The 16,103-nt window shown below is 42.2% G+C and overlaps 2 protein-coding genes and 1 pseudogene across 5 annotated transcripts; all 3 read left to right on the top strand.

Annotated features, from left to right (window-relative positions):
- The first annotated feature begins 4,691 nt into the window (after positions 1-4,691).
- LOC108011068 (uncharacterized) lies at positions 4,692-7,485 on the top strand (annotated as a pseudogene).
- Positions 7,486-8,402: 917 nt separating this feature from the next.
- bcd (bicoid) lies at positions 8,403-12,241 on the top strand. Of its 4 annotated transcripts, none has more exons than XM_017076140.4 (4): positions 8,403-8,749; positions 9,404-9,479; positions 9,535-10,472; positions 11,147-12,241. In XM_017076140.4, the coding sequence occupies exons 1-4, from the start codon at positions 8,597-8,599 to the stop codon at positions 11,432-11,434; spliced, it is 1,455 nt and encodes a 484-aa protein (XP_016931629.3). In that variant the 5' UTR covers positions 8,403-8,596; the 3' UTR covers positions 11,435-12,241. The 4 variants fall into 4 exon arrangements, with proteins under 4 accessions (XP_016931629.3, XP_016931628.3, XP_036675072.3 ...); XM_017076139.4 differs by having other exon boundaries at positions 9,520-10,472; XM_036819177.3 differs by having other exon boundaries at positions 8,608-8,749; positions 9,382-9,479; positions 9,520-10,472.
- A 1,155-nt stretch (positions 12,242-13,396) lies between these two features.
- On the top strand, positions 13,397-15,574 carry zen (zerknullt). The gene is made up of 2 exons (XM_017080284.4): positions 13,397-14,332; positions 14,396-15,574. Exons 1-2 carry the CDS (start codon positions 14,246-14,248, stop codon positions 15,380-15,382), a joined length of 1,074 nt encoding a protein of 357 aa, XP_016935773.4. The 5' UTR covers positions 13,397-14,245; the 3' UTR covers positions 15,383-15,574.
- Positions 15,575-16,103: the final 529 nt, after the last annotated feature.

Below are 16,103 nucleotides of genomic sequence, written 5' to 3'. Positions count from 1 at the left end.
ATCTCGGAATTGGGTTCTTCGTATTGTTCCTGACGCGCCGACGTCGAGCGCTCGTTATCTCCTCGAACTCAAGAAGAGTCCCGAAAATTGTACACCGCGAGAATGAGGCAGAGCGACATCGCTATGATCGATTGCCTTGTCTAGACTACGTTGCGACTTAATGAGCACACTCAGAGAAATTCAGATCGCTTTTTCCGTATATGTATATCGAAGTATTTATTTTGAAATCACCTTGTGTTGCGCAAGAGAAAAGACTGATCTTCTTAACTTTACATTAGCTTGTTTTTCCTTTAGGAATTTAATAATGTCATAAATAAAATGAAATTTAAACTGATTAAGTTTAAAACCATCCCAAATAAATTTTATAACATTTGATTTAGTCGTGTTAAGCGCTACTTCCTCTCGTGTGTTTGTGTAAATTGGTCATAGAAATACATACAAATCTAAATGAATTATTTATAACCATAATGAGATAAGTTATTTTCAAAAAATCCATGGCATATTATAGGAATTATTTAATATTTTAAATTAGTTTTTAAACCTAATTTAACGGTTATTTAATAGGTTTTTAACTTCTTAAATAATGCACCTCTTTTTTCTCGCAGTGCATTTGCCGAAGAAGAAGTCATCGACGTTTTGGATCTTATCGCCCCTCGGTTATTTACTTTGACGCCTTGATTGTATCTGTATCTGTGTTTGCTTCTGCATCTGTATCTCTTCTTTGTATCTGTGTTTGCGTTTCAGCTCGTATTACAATTGTTTACTTGTGCGTGAGTTTGACTTCGGGCTCAGTTATCAATGCACTCTCCTTCTCGCCTTAATTGATTTGTTTTGCTGGTCGTTGCTGTTGTGGCCCCTTTCCCCTCAGTCCCGCCCCCTGGACACCCCCTGCTCCCATCCCCAAGATAAGCGGTCCGTTGCAAAAACAAAGCGCCAGTGAAAGCGGCCGCGGACGAACTGAAAGACGGCGTGCGAAATTCAAATGCAAATTCAAATTTGTGCCGCCATTTGGCCGTAAACGTTCAGGGATTCGTGGAAGGAATAGAAAGGGACGGGCGGAGTGGGGTGGGAAAGTTGGAATGCGAGCCATTTGTGATTTATGGCATGGCGCGCACTTTCCGCTGTCGGCGAACAAAAGCAACAGCCATGGCGAGCGGTCGCTGGAATATCCTGGCCGCGCTGGAAATGCCAGCGATCCCAGCGCCGAATAGTGCTCTCTCTTTCTGCGCCGGAGCAGGGGCGCATGCGCGAAAAGTAACAACAAAAGGGGGTGGAACACGGAGCGTTGGGTGGGATTTATTAAGAGTCCTTGTTCAGCCATGCCGGGAAATTTAAAGACCAGCATCAGGGAAATTTAAGAACTTTTAACTGACCTGCGGGAAGAAAATAATCAATTAAATTTTATGTGAGTTTTTTTAAGTAATCTTATTAAAAATAACTATTTCCTAACAACGTATTTTCGATATCTTCAGAAAAATTCGATACTTAAATAATATTAAGGGAATTTGTAAGTCGTTGGGGATTTAAAGAAGAGAAGTTCTAAACGCAAAGTTTAAGTAAATTGGTGGTTTGGTATTTCCAAAAAACGGGAATGGTAAAATGTATTCTTAAATTGAAAACAATAATTTACATTTTTTTAATCGTATAGATTAAGTTTATTTTAGTTAGATAGTACATATGTGATCTTTAAAATTGATTTGTAGTCTTTTTAATAGAAAACTAATTTCGATTAAAATCCAATCTTGGACCTTATGTGGTGACTAAGGTAAAAATATGTAAATTCTAAAATTATTAAATTATATTAAAGATATTTAAAAAAAGATTTACTTTGAACATATGTAATAGTGTGAAGTTTAAAAATAAATAGACGAATAATAGACAAGTCCGTAAAACTTCTTCTGCTATTAAAGGTCGGAGAAGACTCTGTCATTCTGCGTTACAAACTTCTGTTAAAAATACTAATATCTTTTAAAGCTTATACGACATTTAGCATTCATATTTCTTAAGATTTGTTAAAAGTATTATTATTTTTAATATTTCAGAAAGTTTAACTTCGCTTGCCGCGGACACTGCCTTCCCAATTGCATTTAATTTCCATATTTTCCGGACCGACCTCTGATCGGCCGCTGGCCAAGTTCCCCCCTAAGACCCGTCGAGGTTAACCCGGCTTAACTATGGGAAATGATTGATGACGACGCTGTCTGACTGGCCAAGAAATTCCCCTTAAGAGCGACGATAACTATACCCACAGTTTCTGGAAAATTAAATCACATCTTAAATCGTTTCGGTGACTTCTGCTGAAATGAGGCCGTTCCCATGGGAGGGCAGCTGCATCTGTCGCCCAAACTCGGACTTCTAGCCGTACCCCCATCCCAGGACTGCCGTCTCTGAGTGCACATTCGAATCTGATAATTGTAAATTGTGTAAAATAATAAATTTCCAGTTAACTATCTGTGGACCGCATAGGGCGCTTCTATTCCCTCTCTTGTCCCCTCACGGTTGCGGGTTATCCTTGGTCTCAGTTGCATTCCGGCAGCGTCATTATGACCATTGCGTCGATGCCTTTTTGGATCCAGGTCCAGGTCCAGGTCCTGGCAGGTCCTGGCTGCTTTGTGCAACGGTCGACTGGGCTCGACCGAACTGGACACACACCGAAACCGAGCGAAAGAGACGGCTGGATGGCGTGCGAAAGAGAGGGCTGCCGCTCGCATTCAGGCGCAAGCGGATCCAAAACAGAAAATGTCAAATTTTGTAATTTATTACCCGAATCCTGTTTCTGTCAGTGACTCTTTGGGTGTTTCGCTTCGGCAGCGGCACACACGGAGGGCATTCAGCAGCCGGGCTGCCGAGCGGGAAGGGAATAGTCCTTTGTCACACACTGCGTGTGAATTTGTGGCCCAGTTCCGCACAGTGGTTCCTCGCACATACTTTTTTGGAGGACCATAATGATCTTGGGATAATTACTAGTTAGTATTTAATTTATAAGGCATTTTTCGGGGAATAAAAAAATAAACGTACAACTCTTCTTGTTATTCTGTGGCGTTATTGTTTGATAGGTCTCAAAGCAAAACATTTATAAGAACCGGCTGTTAAATGTGTTAAATATATCGGGATACATTATTGGTTACAACACTTAAAGATGAACTGACTGGGTAACGTATTTCCTTAAATTTCCTATAAATTTTAATTGTAAAAATAAATATGTTAAATTTGATGTATAAGCTTTAACTACAATTTTATTTATTCCTATGTATATTGGAATCTCTTTTTTGAAAGACACCATTGGTTAGATGAAGTTATTCCATAGCCAAATCACCAAAATACGGGGCTTACAAGTATAACAATTTGTTGATCATCTAAGTTTAGTAAGATTGTTTAAGTGCTCTTATTTTGGAAACTTCAATTTCCATTTCTAATCAACCACTGTACTTTTGTGTGTATCCTTTGGCTTTGACTATGTGCGCGTATTTTGTTTGCCTTTTGGCTGCACTCCGACTCCGCCGTCGCCTGGAGTGTCTGTGAATTGACTTTTGTTGCCAGTTGGCAGCGGCAGAAGCAACAAAAGCCAAGCCAACAGTAACAAGCTCATGCCAGATCCAAAAAGCAAACACGACAATTATTCGGTAAATGTCATTTAAAAATCTTTCACTTAAGGCCTTCTGACACTTGCTTAAAGGTCAAGACTGACTGGCCAAATTAATTTTAAGAACAAACTTGTCGGTTGTTAATTATTATTATTTACCAACATGGCATTTCTTTAAAACATTAAACAAGTTCCTTTTAGTAAGCCCAAGCTTCGTGTATATCAAAACGCAATGAAAACTAACCGCTTTAACATTAAGCTATTCATTTAATTTCAGTGAGCATATATAGACAAAAATCTTATAGAAATATAACAAATTTCAAAAAAGCTGCTCGTTTATCAGTTACTGACTACTCTACTACTGATCAATGTCAAATTATGTACTCCAATGGAAATGCCTTGTACAGGTTCCAAAACTATGCAGATGGCGCCAGGACAATTATACTGGCGCGGCACAAAAAAATGGCGGCAGCGCCACCTAGCGGTCCCTGCGAAGCCTTTAAACTTAGTTACTCATGAATTTTAAACTCATAGTGCGACTGGCACGATTTTTTGCATATATTTGTTTTGACAAATGAAATCATTTGAACGTTACACTTTAAATATGCGTGGCAGACAGAAAAAAAACGACCCTTCTGCAATTTCTATCGACTTCAATATACCCGTTACTTAACAAGTAACAGTAACAAATATAACCATATCAACGATAACGCTTTGAGTGCAGATCGAACCACTCGTTCAAACTGTTGTCAGTTTCTTGTTTGATAAAATTACCAAAAACTTTGATGCAGTTATCATTATAAGATATTATTTAGTAAGTCAAATTTAATTGTTTAATGAACCAGAACTATCTAGTATTACTCATCTTTGCCAACGGATGTATGAACTTGGCTTTGATAAGCGTCATAAGGAGCTGATAACGCCAGTCATGATGAACATTATCCATTCGATTCTGCAATGGCAATGCATCTGCTTCATGTCCTTCATTGTGATTTCCAATCTTACAAGCCAAGCAAATGCTCAGGCTGGAAAAATTAAAAAGGGAATTTAGAACTTCGGAGCTTTTAGAGGCAGAATCAGGTTACCTTTCTGAGACAGAAACTCCGAAAGAGAAGGATGCAGGGCCGCCCCATTTCTTTGTGAATACCGCCAAGTGCAAGATTCCGTATGTGGATCCTTTCGAGCCGAATGCCATGGCAGTGTTCCATCCCGAGCACTTCGAGTCCTGCTCCAACGAAAGTGCTTTGGTTACCCCTATCTATGACGTCAGCCGAAAGCGATATGTGTTGTTCATCATCGAAACACTAGCCTCTATTATTCTGAAATCTAAAAAGGAGAAGTACAGCTGTTACTATCAGAAGATAACCCGCAGTCGGGGGCACGACAGTTATAACAAGGAAGAACGCTATAGTCGAGTACCTCGACTATCAGATACCCGTTACTCAAAGGGAAATGGAGATATGCAAGCAGCAAAGCGAGATTAAAATGCGCCACCTACCGGCGGTAGACAGATTTAAGCGTTATGGGCGTTAGAGTGGGCGTGGAAAATTTATTTTTGGATCAATCGATAGGTATTGACGACACCAATACATTTCAGTTAAAATCTTCTTCTTATCTAGCATGCAAATGGTGGGCGTCACAGGTTTTCGCGGTTTGTGGGCGTTTTAGTGGGCGTGGCAAACTTTTTTTTAAGTCAATCGATAGGTATTGATGAGAACAATACATTTCAGTTAAAATTTTCTATCTAGCATCAAAACTGTAGGAGTTACAGTTTTGGGCGGTTTGTGGGCGTTAGAGTGGGCGTTTCAGTCTACTGAAACAAACTTACGCTGCGTAAGAAGCTCAGGAATCTGTACGCCAAATCTCAATAGCCTAGCTCTCATAGTTTCCGAGATCTCAGCGTTCATCCGGACAGACAGACGGACAGACGGACAGACAGACAGACGGACATGGCTAGATCGACTCGGCTAGTGATCCTGATCAAGAATATATATACTTTATGGGGTCGGAAACGCTTCCTTCTGCCTGTTACATACTTTCCGACGAATCTAGTATACCCTTTTACTCTACGAGTAACGGGTATAAAAAGTATGTGGTCTTACCATTTTATATTTACACGTTTTAAATATGCATATTCATATAAAAAAGTGAATAGCATCAAAATATATTTTATATTGATCCGTAGTTTAATAGGTCCTACACTAATCATCTAATTCTTAAATAGATACTCCGCCTACGTGTTCGAAAAGAATAAATATCAAAGATATGATCATATTTTCTGTTATAGGGCAAAACGGAAGTACTTCACTTAGAACTTCAAAGTACCTCTCGATGTTCAGGGACTCATTTTGGCCGGTCATCGTCTTGGCAACGAGTCTGACATTCTGCAGAGCGATGCCTACAGCCTCATCCAACACACCCCACCTCCCAAAGGACTTTCGATGGAACCGGCTAAAAGAAGCCAAGTGTACTTATGTTCGGCATAGACAGCCTGTCGCGGATAAATTTGCGTCGAACGATGCCAAAGATCTTTAACTTCCTAAAGGGCAGCGGATGGTTTGAGCTGCAGGGATACAACAAGGTGGGTGAAGAAATAATGATTAAATACTCTTATATTAATCACAATTTCAGATAGGCGACAACACCTTCCCCAACCTTCTGTCCATTTTGGCTGGCTATCATCCAGACTCGGTCTTGGAAAAGGTGTGCGTCTGGCGCAAAAATGCTGCCTGGACCAGATTCCCTTCATATGGAAGCACTTCCGTAGCGCCAGCTATCTGACTGATGGTACGCGGTTTTCTGGAGCAACCCACCGACTAATACCTCAGGTCCTTCCAACAGGCCTTCGAGTGGGGCCTGAAGTCCTGGAAGTGCCACGACTGCTCTATGAGGTACTGCATTGGCCGAAGGATCACCAGTAGCTACGCCTATGACATGGCCAGGAATTTCGCCAGGCGTTTCCTGCACGAGCGTCCCATTTGGGGCCTTTTCTGGTCGAACATCTTCAGCCACGACAGCTTTCAGATGCCTTCGAAAATGGATGACTATGTCCTGCAATATCTTCTGGATTTCCAGGCGGATGGAGTGTTCGAGCAGAGCATTATGATATTCCTCTCGGACCATGGAGCTCGTTATGGGAAAATTATGTACCTGCCCAGTGGGTTCCTGGAGGAGCGTCTGCCCTCAATGTTTATATACTTGCCGCCATGGTTACGGGACCAATATCCGGAGTATGTGCGCGCTCTCCGGGTGAACCAAAACCGCCTGACCTCCAACTACGATCTGCACAACACCCTGAAGCACATCATCGAACTGGGGGGCACTCCAGGTGGCCAGAAACTCACCAAAGCAGCCGACTGTCCAAAGTGCCAGTCCGTATTCCTGCCCATCGATGAGTCGAGGACTTGTGAGGACGCCGGAATACCGGAGCACTACTGCACCTGCGTGCCATTCAAAAGACTTCAGGCCCATTGGGCCAGGCGGATTGCTTCCCAGGTGATAAGGCGAATCAACGAATACCTGGCCGCCAGGAATCTCAGTGGCCTTTGCTCGGAACTAACTTTAAAGTACATCCACCATACTGAGATCAAAATCGACCTAGACCGGAATTTCAATGATGAAGTGCCTTATACAGATGTGGCCACCTATCGCACCATGTTCAAAGTGAATCAGAACTCTGCCGATTTTCGAGCCACCATTCTCTTCAACAATTTCACGGGGTCTGTGGAAGTGGAGGTGCCCTCCATCAGTCGGCTCGACAGTTATGAAGAGGTTTCCACTTGTGTCGACGACAAAACCGACAAGAAGTACTGCATTTGCAAAATGAATTATTTCAAACGATTCCACAGAAGAATTCTGGAGTTCAACATTTTTAATTTTAATTAAAAATTGCTTGGCTTTCTTTAACGCATTACCTTTAAATTTCTTTTCGTAAACAATCAATTTTCGGATAGAGGTAAATATACTCACCCTTTTTTCGTGTGCAATAAATATATTTATTTCAAGTTTTTAATATTAACATTTTAATTGTTTCGATTTTGACTCTTTCTGTAACTGTTGCTAAAACTGCTCTTTTCTTATCTTCTGTTTTCTAGAATTTAAAATATTTAAGCTCTTTGCTTCATACCTACCTTGGAAAATATAATATTTTTAAATGATCTAATTTCTATAAAAATAGTAATAATTATATTTGTAATATTATTATAAATTTAACAAACGTTTTTTTATGTTTAATGAACATTGTTCAGGCTAAAAAGCTATTCAAAAGAAGCGCTTACGCGATTTGTTTTCTTTTCTGTCCGTCGAGTTAAGGTTTAGGTCTTTGCTTCTTATTTCGCATTGCCTATACTCATTAATAATTCTACTAAGATAACAGTGAGCAGGGACATGCTAATAACAAAGGGAAATACTCATTTTAGTCAAAGCTTACGGAAGTTAAGGGTAACTTAAACAACTGGGTCTACAGCATTTTATCCAATCCATTAGCAAAACTAATTTCAAATAATCCGCCTAGTTCCAGGTCATTCAGATTTTGTCAGTGAGCAATAGTTGCACCACAAATTCCGCTGGCTCTCTTCTCTCTTATGAGGCGCCGCCCTCTGGCGAAAATTTTGCGTACTCACACATTCTACGGCGTTGCCGGACTGCTCCGATAAGAACTTGGGAGTGTCATGCAGACATTCAAAAATAAACATTTAATTAGTGAAAATATTAATTGAATAATTTATTAAAGATGCATCATGTTTTCTTTAACATTTTATCCTGTGATCGATCCGGGATCCGGACGGGCTCATTCCATCTCTAGCTTCCTTCCCCCCATCCCTATGTAACGGTACTTTGCAGATGCGAAGCAAGTGGATCGCAAAATCGCAAAATGTTGGCGAAATAAGTTCGCGAACGTCTCGAACGTAACCGGTTACCCACAATAAACGAAATTGTCCACATTCCATTTGCAATTTATTAACGCGGCGCGGGAAAATCCCTTAAAATAGCGCGGCGGAGTGTTTGGGGAAAATGGCGCAACCGCCGCCAGATCAAAACTTTTACCATCATCCGCTGCCCCACACGCACACACATCCGCACTCGCATCCGCATTCCCATCCGCACCCACATCATCAACATCCGCAACTCCAGTTGCCGCCACAATTCCGGAATCCCTTCGATCTGGTGAGTGGAATGGCTATAGGATAGCATTACTCCCATGCCCGTAAGATGAGAGTTCGCCCAGTAAAGTATGACTACAGTGCAGCCTCCGTAAAATGAACCTCCAAATCCCATGTGTGATTGCTAATCACTGTAAATTTTTCTTTAAAAAAGCAATCTAAACATATTGATGCCATAGCTGATCTATATATAACATTAACCATGCGACCTTAAAAATATTACAGTAGAGCAACCATAACTAAAACTTCCATTTGGCATGTAAAAAAATCGATCTTATTTTTTTTGACAAAGTATAAAAACGACACCGATATGCTATTTTTGTTCAGTATAAAAACCTTATATCAAGATCTCGAACAAAGTGATCCTGTGTTATGGATGTTTAACTGATATTATAATACAGCTATAAGTTCTGAGGCTTACCTTCTTATCATCAGTACCATTGATACAAATATTTTTAGCATTGCATACATATATGTATACTCTTACTAAAATTATCTCACATCTTTCATATAACAAATTACTGAATATAACTGAAAAGTGATTATCCCTTTGAAGCTGAAAGTTGTTTAAAATAACTGATCTTAAGCTTCGGCTACCGAAGCAACCCATCTTTTCATGTTTTTATATAAAGATAGTGTACTCATTGATTCTTTCAAGCTTTTTGATGAGCGAACGGGTGCGATAAACTACAACTACATACGGCCGTATCTGCCGAACCAGATGCCCAAGCCAGGTGAGTTTGAGGTAAACATTGTCCACCATCGTCTTATCAGAAATGTACCCCCCAGAGGAGCTGCCCGACTCCCTGGTGATGCGACGACCGCGACGCACTCGCACCACCTTCACTAGCTCCCAGATCGCCGAGTTGGAGCAGCACTTTCTGCAGGGACGATACCTCACGGCCCCCAGATTGGCGGATTTGTCGGCAAAACTGGGCCTGGGCACTGCCCAGGTAAAGATCTGGTTCAAGAATCGTCGGCGTCGTCACAAAATCCAATCGGACCAGCACAAGGATCAGTCGTACGAGGGCATGCCCCTCTCGCCGGGTCTAAAACAGAGTGAAGGCGACCCTCCCAGTCTGCAGACCCTTAGCTTGGGCGGAGGAGCCACGCCCAACGCCTTAACGCCATCGCCCACACCTTCGACTCCTACAGCCCACATGGTGGAGCACTACGGCGAGTCCTTCAACGCCTATTACAACTACAATGGAGGCCACAACCATGGCCTGACCAATCGACACGCGCATGTGCAGTACCCCACCGGAGGAGCTTCAGGATCTGCCACTGGCGGCCAGTTCTTCCAGCAACAGCAGGGGCATGTCCATCACCACCAGCAGCAGCTGCACCACCAGAGCAACCATGTGCCGCCCCAAATGCTACAGCAGCAGCAGCAGCCAGCGCAGCAGCAGCAGTACCACCACTTTGACTTCCAGCAAAAGCAACCTAGCGCGTCCCGTGTCCTGGTCAAGGACGAGCCAGAGGCAGACTACAACTTTAACGGCTCGTACTACATGCGACCGGCTATGTCTGGCGCCACTGCATCCGCGTCGGCTATGGCCCGCGGCGCTGCCTCGCCGGGCTCCGAGGTCTACGAGCCATTAACACCTAAGAACGACGAGAGTCCCAGTCTGTGCGGCATCGGCATTGGCGGACCCTGCGCCACCGCCGTTGGCGAGACGGAGGCCGAAGATATGGACGACGGAACAAGGAAGAAGACGACGCTTCAGGTTAGCCAAGAGTCCACCTCCCCACCTTTCTCATTTACACAGAAAAATACCTTTATATAGCAAATTCAGTTTCTGATCATCTTCGATAATCGCTACGACAGCTATATGACGTTGTCGTTGCTCTAATCGTTTCACATAAATAATGTTTTTTTTTATTTATGTTTCTAAAAAACATCATTTTATGTAAAATTTTTTTAAATACATACATATTTTTTTTTTGTTTTACAAGAAAAGATTAGCCACGGCAATGTCAAATAATACTGTAATTAAACTCTTAAAAGCATGGATATTATTTTCAACTTCAAAATAGTACCCTTAAGTTGTGCTACTATTAACAACGAGAACGATTGGTAACATCTGCCAGCCGAAGTTGTAATAACAATGTAGACTTTACGATTAATTGATATGTTGATGTTTTTAAGCTGCCAAAATTTCTTCAAAAACCAGAACACGTGGCATATCTAAACCGATTGCTCATATGAAAGTCAGCAGGTCGGCAAGAGCTTTAGCCTGAACAAAGTTTCATGTTAATAGCGTTTTCATTAAAATCAGCTTAATTGCTCAAGCTTAAGCAGATCGTTCCGATAAGAGCTTTGTTTTTGCGAAGAAAATGTACTGCTGATCAATAAGTTATATGATCCAAATTAACTTTATTATGATTGTTTTCTCAATAGATCTTGGAGCCTTTGAAGGGTCTGGACAAGAGCTGCGACGATGGCAGCAGCGACGACATGAGCACCGGTCTAAGAGCTTTGACAGGATCCGGAAATCGTGGCACAGCCTTTGCCAAGTTTGGCAAACTTTCGTCCCCTCAAGGATCCCAGCAGCCCCTCGGAATGGGACTGGGCGTGACCATATCCGAGGCGAGCCAATATCAATGCACGATGGATACGATAATGCAAGCGTATAATCCCCATCGTAACGCCGCAGGCAACTCGCAGTTCGCCTACTGCTTCAATTAGCCTGGACAAGCGGCGTCCCAGAGAGTTATAATAGCTTTAGGTTAACAACTGTTGTTCCTGATTGTACAAATACCAAGTGATTGTAGATATATACGCGTAGTAAGTTAGGCCTAGACTTAAGATCTGTGTAAATTGTTTTTAGAGAAGTTTAATGTACTAGCCTAGTCAGTGGCGATACAGATTTCATTCCCTCTTGTAGTGATCCTCTATTTAAGTTCAAACTTTCCCTGCAATATGCTCTTTGCTTCGATGGCTTCTGGCGGGCCGTTCCAATAAAGCCCAGGAACATCCAGCTAGATCCATTTGAGGCCTAATGGGCTTGAACGTATTCCAGGGAAAGTTACCGCCCCATTCCGTTCTTTCCGAGCTATCAAAAAATCCTTTCTGAAACAATTTGGCATAGCTAAAAACTGTACTATTCGAAATGAAAAATGTTTATCTTGGGGGTAATCAAAATTAGAGATTACCTCTTTAAGATCGAACATTTAAACAATAATATTCGATGTGATATTTTCAATTTCTATGCTATGCCAAAGTGTCTGACATAATCAAGCAATCGCACATTCTTTCACCAAGAATCGCCAGCAAATTGTTTTATCAACTAATGCAGACCACTTGTTTTAGTTTGAGTGATTTATTTGATGTCCACGGAATGAATACCCTATCGATCTATTTTATTTTTATCACTACAAGTCGCATTGAAATCTGTTAGGCCTCTAAATAATTTTAGAACGGCGCACCTTTGATGTTTTATTTTAAAGTTTTGTCTATATCAATGTGGATAAATATAAGAACTACTCTACTAGAGTACGCTGTGTCTAACTACACATATTTACGAATGTCGAAGGACATGTAGGTCCTCTCTCCGTCTCTTTCTAGGATGAACGAAAACAGTATCTGGTTTTCCCGAAAATCTTATGAATTTAAAAATACATTTTATGGCACACACTCACACATGCCTGCCATAAAATGTGATTCGCGATTTTCCGCGAACACCCGCGGATCATAAAGCTTGTGCACCAGCTGCCTGTGTTTATATAGCTACCTGGTCCGCAACCTTTCCTGACCGATCTTCGCCCGGTATCACTATGTAGGTAGGCACTGTACAGGCGCCGTCAGGCAACTTGTTGCCCCTATTTTCTTTGATATAAATTTTGGAAAACCCAGAAATCCAAAGCGAGATCTACATGAACGAATGTTGATCGGGTTTCTCCCAGTTCTGTAATTTTTATTGATCTTGCTCCTTGGCGCGTTTAAATGGGCGCGTTTTAGAAGGGTGATTATTGACGTGCTGGAAAAACCTATCCAAAAACTCATTCTTACTTTTCATCACCCAATGTTTGCTTAGGTTGCTTTTTTCTGATTTTACTTAATAAAAAAATAAATAGCTTTTAAGTCTTGTAAATAGTGAATTATAAGTATAATAAATTATCATGTTAATATTAATTTTTCTTAATTATAAAGAATCAAATATAATTTAGCTTATAGAAAATCGAAAGTTATCAAGTATTTACAATTGCTTTATATTTTTAACTATTTTACGTTTCTGCCTGCTCAGATAAAGTCTGTTTCCTGATGTTTTCTGAAAAATAAGTAATTCAAACAAATCAACATGTATAAAGTTAATTATATTAAAAGTTATTTCCAAAATATTAACAAATTGGATAAATCCTTATTTTGTATTAAAACATACGATATTGAGCTAAGTTAGTCAATAAGCCGTACATAAAATATAGTAAAGTAGTTGTCTTCAAAAATTGTAATTAAAATTTTTTTTTTAATTATCCAGACTAATATTTGTAGAAAAAACATAAATACTTTTAAATTAAATTTATCAGAACCGTATTTTTTACTGTAAGTGTATACATTTAATTGTCTTCAAAATTTGACAGTGTAGCTATATTTTAATTAAAATATTTTGAAATTCTCTGTTTATTTTGATTAAAATATTTTAAAATTCTCTGTACTTTGGGGCTAAATCTATCAGATCCGTATTTATTTTAAGTTAAGAGCACCTCAACTGTACCACCTACGTGGCCACATTTCCACATGGTTGTCCTGCCATGACTTTTCCTTTGTTCCAGCGTATTTTTAGCGAATTCCCAGAAGGAGCAAATCCGATAGCGCCAGTAATAAAATTTGCGAACCATTCCCGGGTTCGAGGACTGAGGATGGAAAGCCAAAGGGACAGGAGGACCGCGACGGGTTTTGCATTCGCCGCGCCGGAGACTTCGGTTTCTCGGGCACATCCTCCTGGCAACAAACGAAGCCATAAACTGTCTAAATCGAGCATAAAACCCGGAGAAGCATCCTTTCTCGCAGCGTCGCTTTCATTGCATTATGAGGATAAATGCGGACGGCGAGCGACCGAAAGCCGCGACAACAGCCTCGGTTTCACTTTCAGCGCCGCCAGCGGAGGCTCTTTCAACAGGTGCTAGAAGTTGGACAACAATCGTCCGGATCGCCGATCATCATCAGCCGTCTACCTGGCGAGACTTGGGACCCCTGGAACTGTGTCTCACGCAACGCCAAATCCTGGCAGGATTTCGATCAAAACAAGCCTCTAGATTGCCCATTGCCAAAGGCCGGGAGTCGCCGGACTTGGCTAGTCTCCGAGGTGCCAGTCCGCCAGCCCAGCGACGAAGGGATTTACGACTCGCGGGCTTAGGCAAATTTTTTCGCAACGACGCGTCGGCGGCGTTGACCTGCCCTTTGTCCTCTACCTAAACGGATCCGTATATAAGGCTGATGTTTGCTTAGGACGGCAGATCATTCCACTTTTGACAGCTCAGTCGGCAGTATCAGCAGAATATGTCATCCGTCATGCATTACTATCCAGTGCACCAGGCCAAGGTGGCCCCTTACACAGCAACTCCCTCGGAGGTGAAATACAGTGATGTGAGTACCGCCCAATAAAATAAAAATTAAACACAAACTGATTATTTATTTCGCCATTTTTAGTTGATCTACGGTCATCATCAGTCTGTGAACCCTCTTAGCCTGCCTGCCAACTACAGCCAGATGAACTCCAACCCCACCACCCTCAACGACCACTGCTCCCCGCAGCAGCTCCACCAGCAGCAGGTGTCCTCGGATGAGAACCTGCCATCGCAGCCCAGTCAGGACTCACAGAGGGTGAAGCTTAAGCGATCCCGCACCGCCTTCACCAGTGTCCAGCTGGTGGAGCTGGAGAACGAGTTCAAGAGCAACATGTATCTGTACCGGACGCGCAGGATCGAGATTGCCCAGCGGTTGTCTCTCTGCGAACGCCAGGTGAAGATCTGGTTCCAGAACCGCCGCATGAAGTTCAAGAAGGACATCCAGGGCAACCGCGAGTCCAAGGCCAGCGCCAAGTTGGCTCAGCCCCAGGCGGAGCAGAGTGCCCATCGTGGGATAGTGCAGCGCCTGATGTCCTACTCCCAAGATCCCAGGGAGTCATCCGCGGCAGCAGAGAAGCGCCCTGTGGTGGCAGTAGCCCCGGTGAATGCCCAGCCGGACTACAGTCAAGTCAAAATCAAGACCGAAGTAACCACCAGCAACACGATCAGCCACAGCAACAACAACATGTGCTCCAGCTCCGATCTCAGCGAGATCTTGGAGCACCTGGCTCAAACTACGCCTGCTTCAGCCACAAGCATTTCCCATCCTGGAGTCACCGCCAACTCGAGTTCCAGCTCCTCGTCGGGACACTACTCCTACAATGTGGACTTGGTCCTGCAGAGCATTAAGCAGGATTTGGAGGCGGCTGCCCAAGCCTGGTCCAAGTCAAAGTCCACACCGCTTCTAGCCACTCAGTCGTGGCATCCGGTCTGCCAAAGTCAAATCCCCACGAGCGTGCACGCCACTCCCTCTATGAATCTGTCGTGGGGCGAACCTGCTGCCAAGTCTAGAAAGCTGAGCATTACCCACATAAATCCCTGCGTCACCAGCTTCAATTATCCCAATTGATTTTGATGATATCCTCCCTAAGAACATAAATGTTTATTTTTTATAGAGCTAAGCAATCGTCTCTGGCAATTGGACGCAAAATTCTAACCCAACTCAGTGACAAAAGCCATATATACTATAAGTTAAGCGTATAGCTTAAGCATTTTTTTATCCTATCCATAAGAATATTATTATTATTATTAAGACAACTAAAGCCTATGTGCGTTTTTCAATTTATGTAAATTAATAATGGTATTATTTTCAAAAATAAATAGCTGGAAAACCAATTATCCTTCGACATTTTAATGCTAACTGTACGCTACAGCCGAACGATCTAGTTTCAATTGTTTTAAAAACATCCAACAGTGCACTGGAAAATGATATACATCAGCTGTAAGCTGTAAGATACTTTCACAAAACTTTGGCTTGGTAACAGTTTTTCCTCATCAATCCTTTAAATATCCTTCAGCCCACCCCACTCCTAAGAGGGCACTTGGCCCCTGGAAGGGGCAAACAAAAAATGGAGAGAAAGAGAGAATAAGGGGTAATTTTTAGCATTTAGCCCGTGTCCCAGTTGTCTTCGGTTTCACTTTTGCATTTAATGTCCCATTGCGGGCGACTTGAGGTCAAGTCGAGGAATTTCCATTGCATCGCCCATCTATTAGGGCCCAGAAAAGTGTCAACCGCATTAACTCGGACAGGTCCAGCCCCGTTCCCATCCCAATCCGTATCCGGATCCAGG

Source organism: Drosophila suzukii, chromosome 3, assembly GCF_043229965.1.
Source record: "Drosophila suzukii chromosome 3, CBGP_Dsuzu_IsoJpt1.0, whole genome shotgun sequence".
Taxonomy (NCBI): domain Eukaryota; kingdom Metazoa; phylum Arthropoda; class Insecta; order Diptera; family Drosophilidae; genus Drosophila; species Drosophila suzukii.
The sequence above is the reverse complement of the archived record's forward strand: the minus strand, read 5'-3'. Positions and strand labels throughout refer to the sequence as shown.

Bases quoted from the DNA above. Each gene is read 5' to 3' on its own strand.
- zen (XM_017080284.4), top strand. From the start codon at position 14,246: ATGTCATCCGTCATGCATTACTATCCAGTGCACCAGGCCAAGGTGGCC. The intron at 14,333-14,395 runs GTGAGTACCGCC...CGCCATTTTTAG, and splicing joins CGGAGGTGAAATACAGTGAT to TTGATCTACGGTCATCATCA.
- bcd (XM_017076139.4), top strand. From the start codon at position 8,597: ATGGCGCAACCGCCGCCAGATCAAAACTTTTACCATCATCCGCTGCCC. The intron at 8,750-9,403 runs GTGAGTGGAATG...GATTCTTTCAAG, and splicing joins TCCGGAATCCCTTCGATCTG to CTTTTTGATGAGCGAACGGG. The intron at 10,473-11,146 runs GTTAGCCAAGAG...TTTTCTCAATAG, and splicing joins GGAAGAAGACGACGCTTCAG to ATCTTGGAGCCTTTGAAGGG.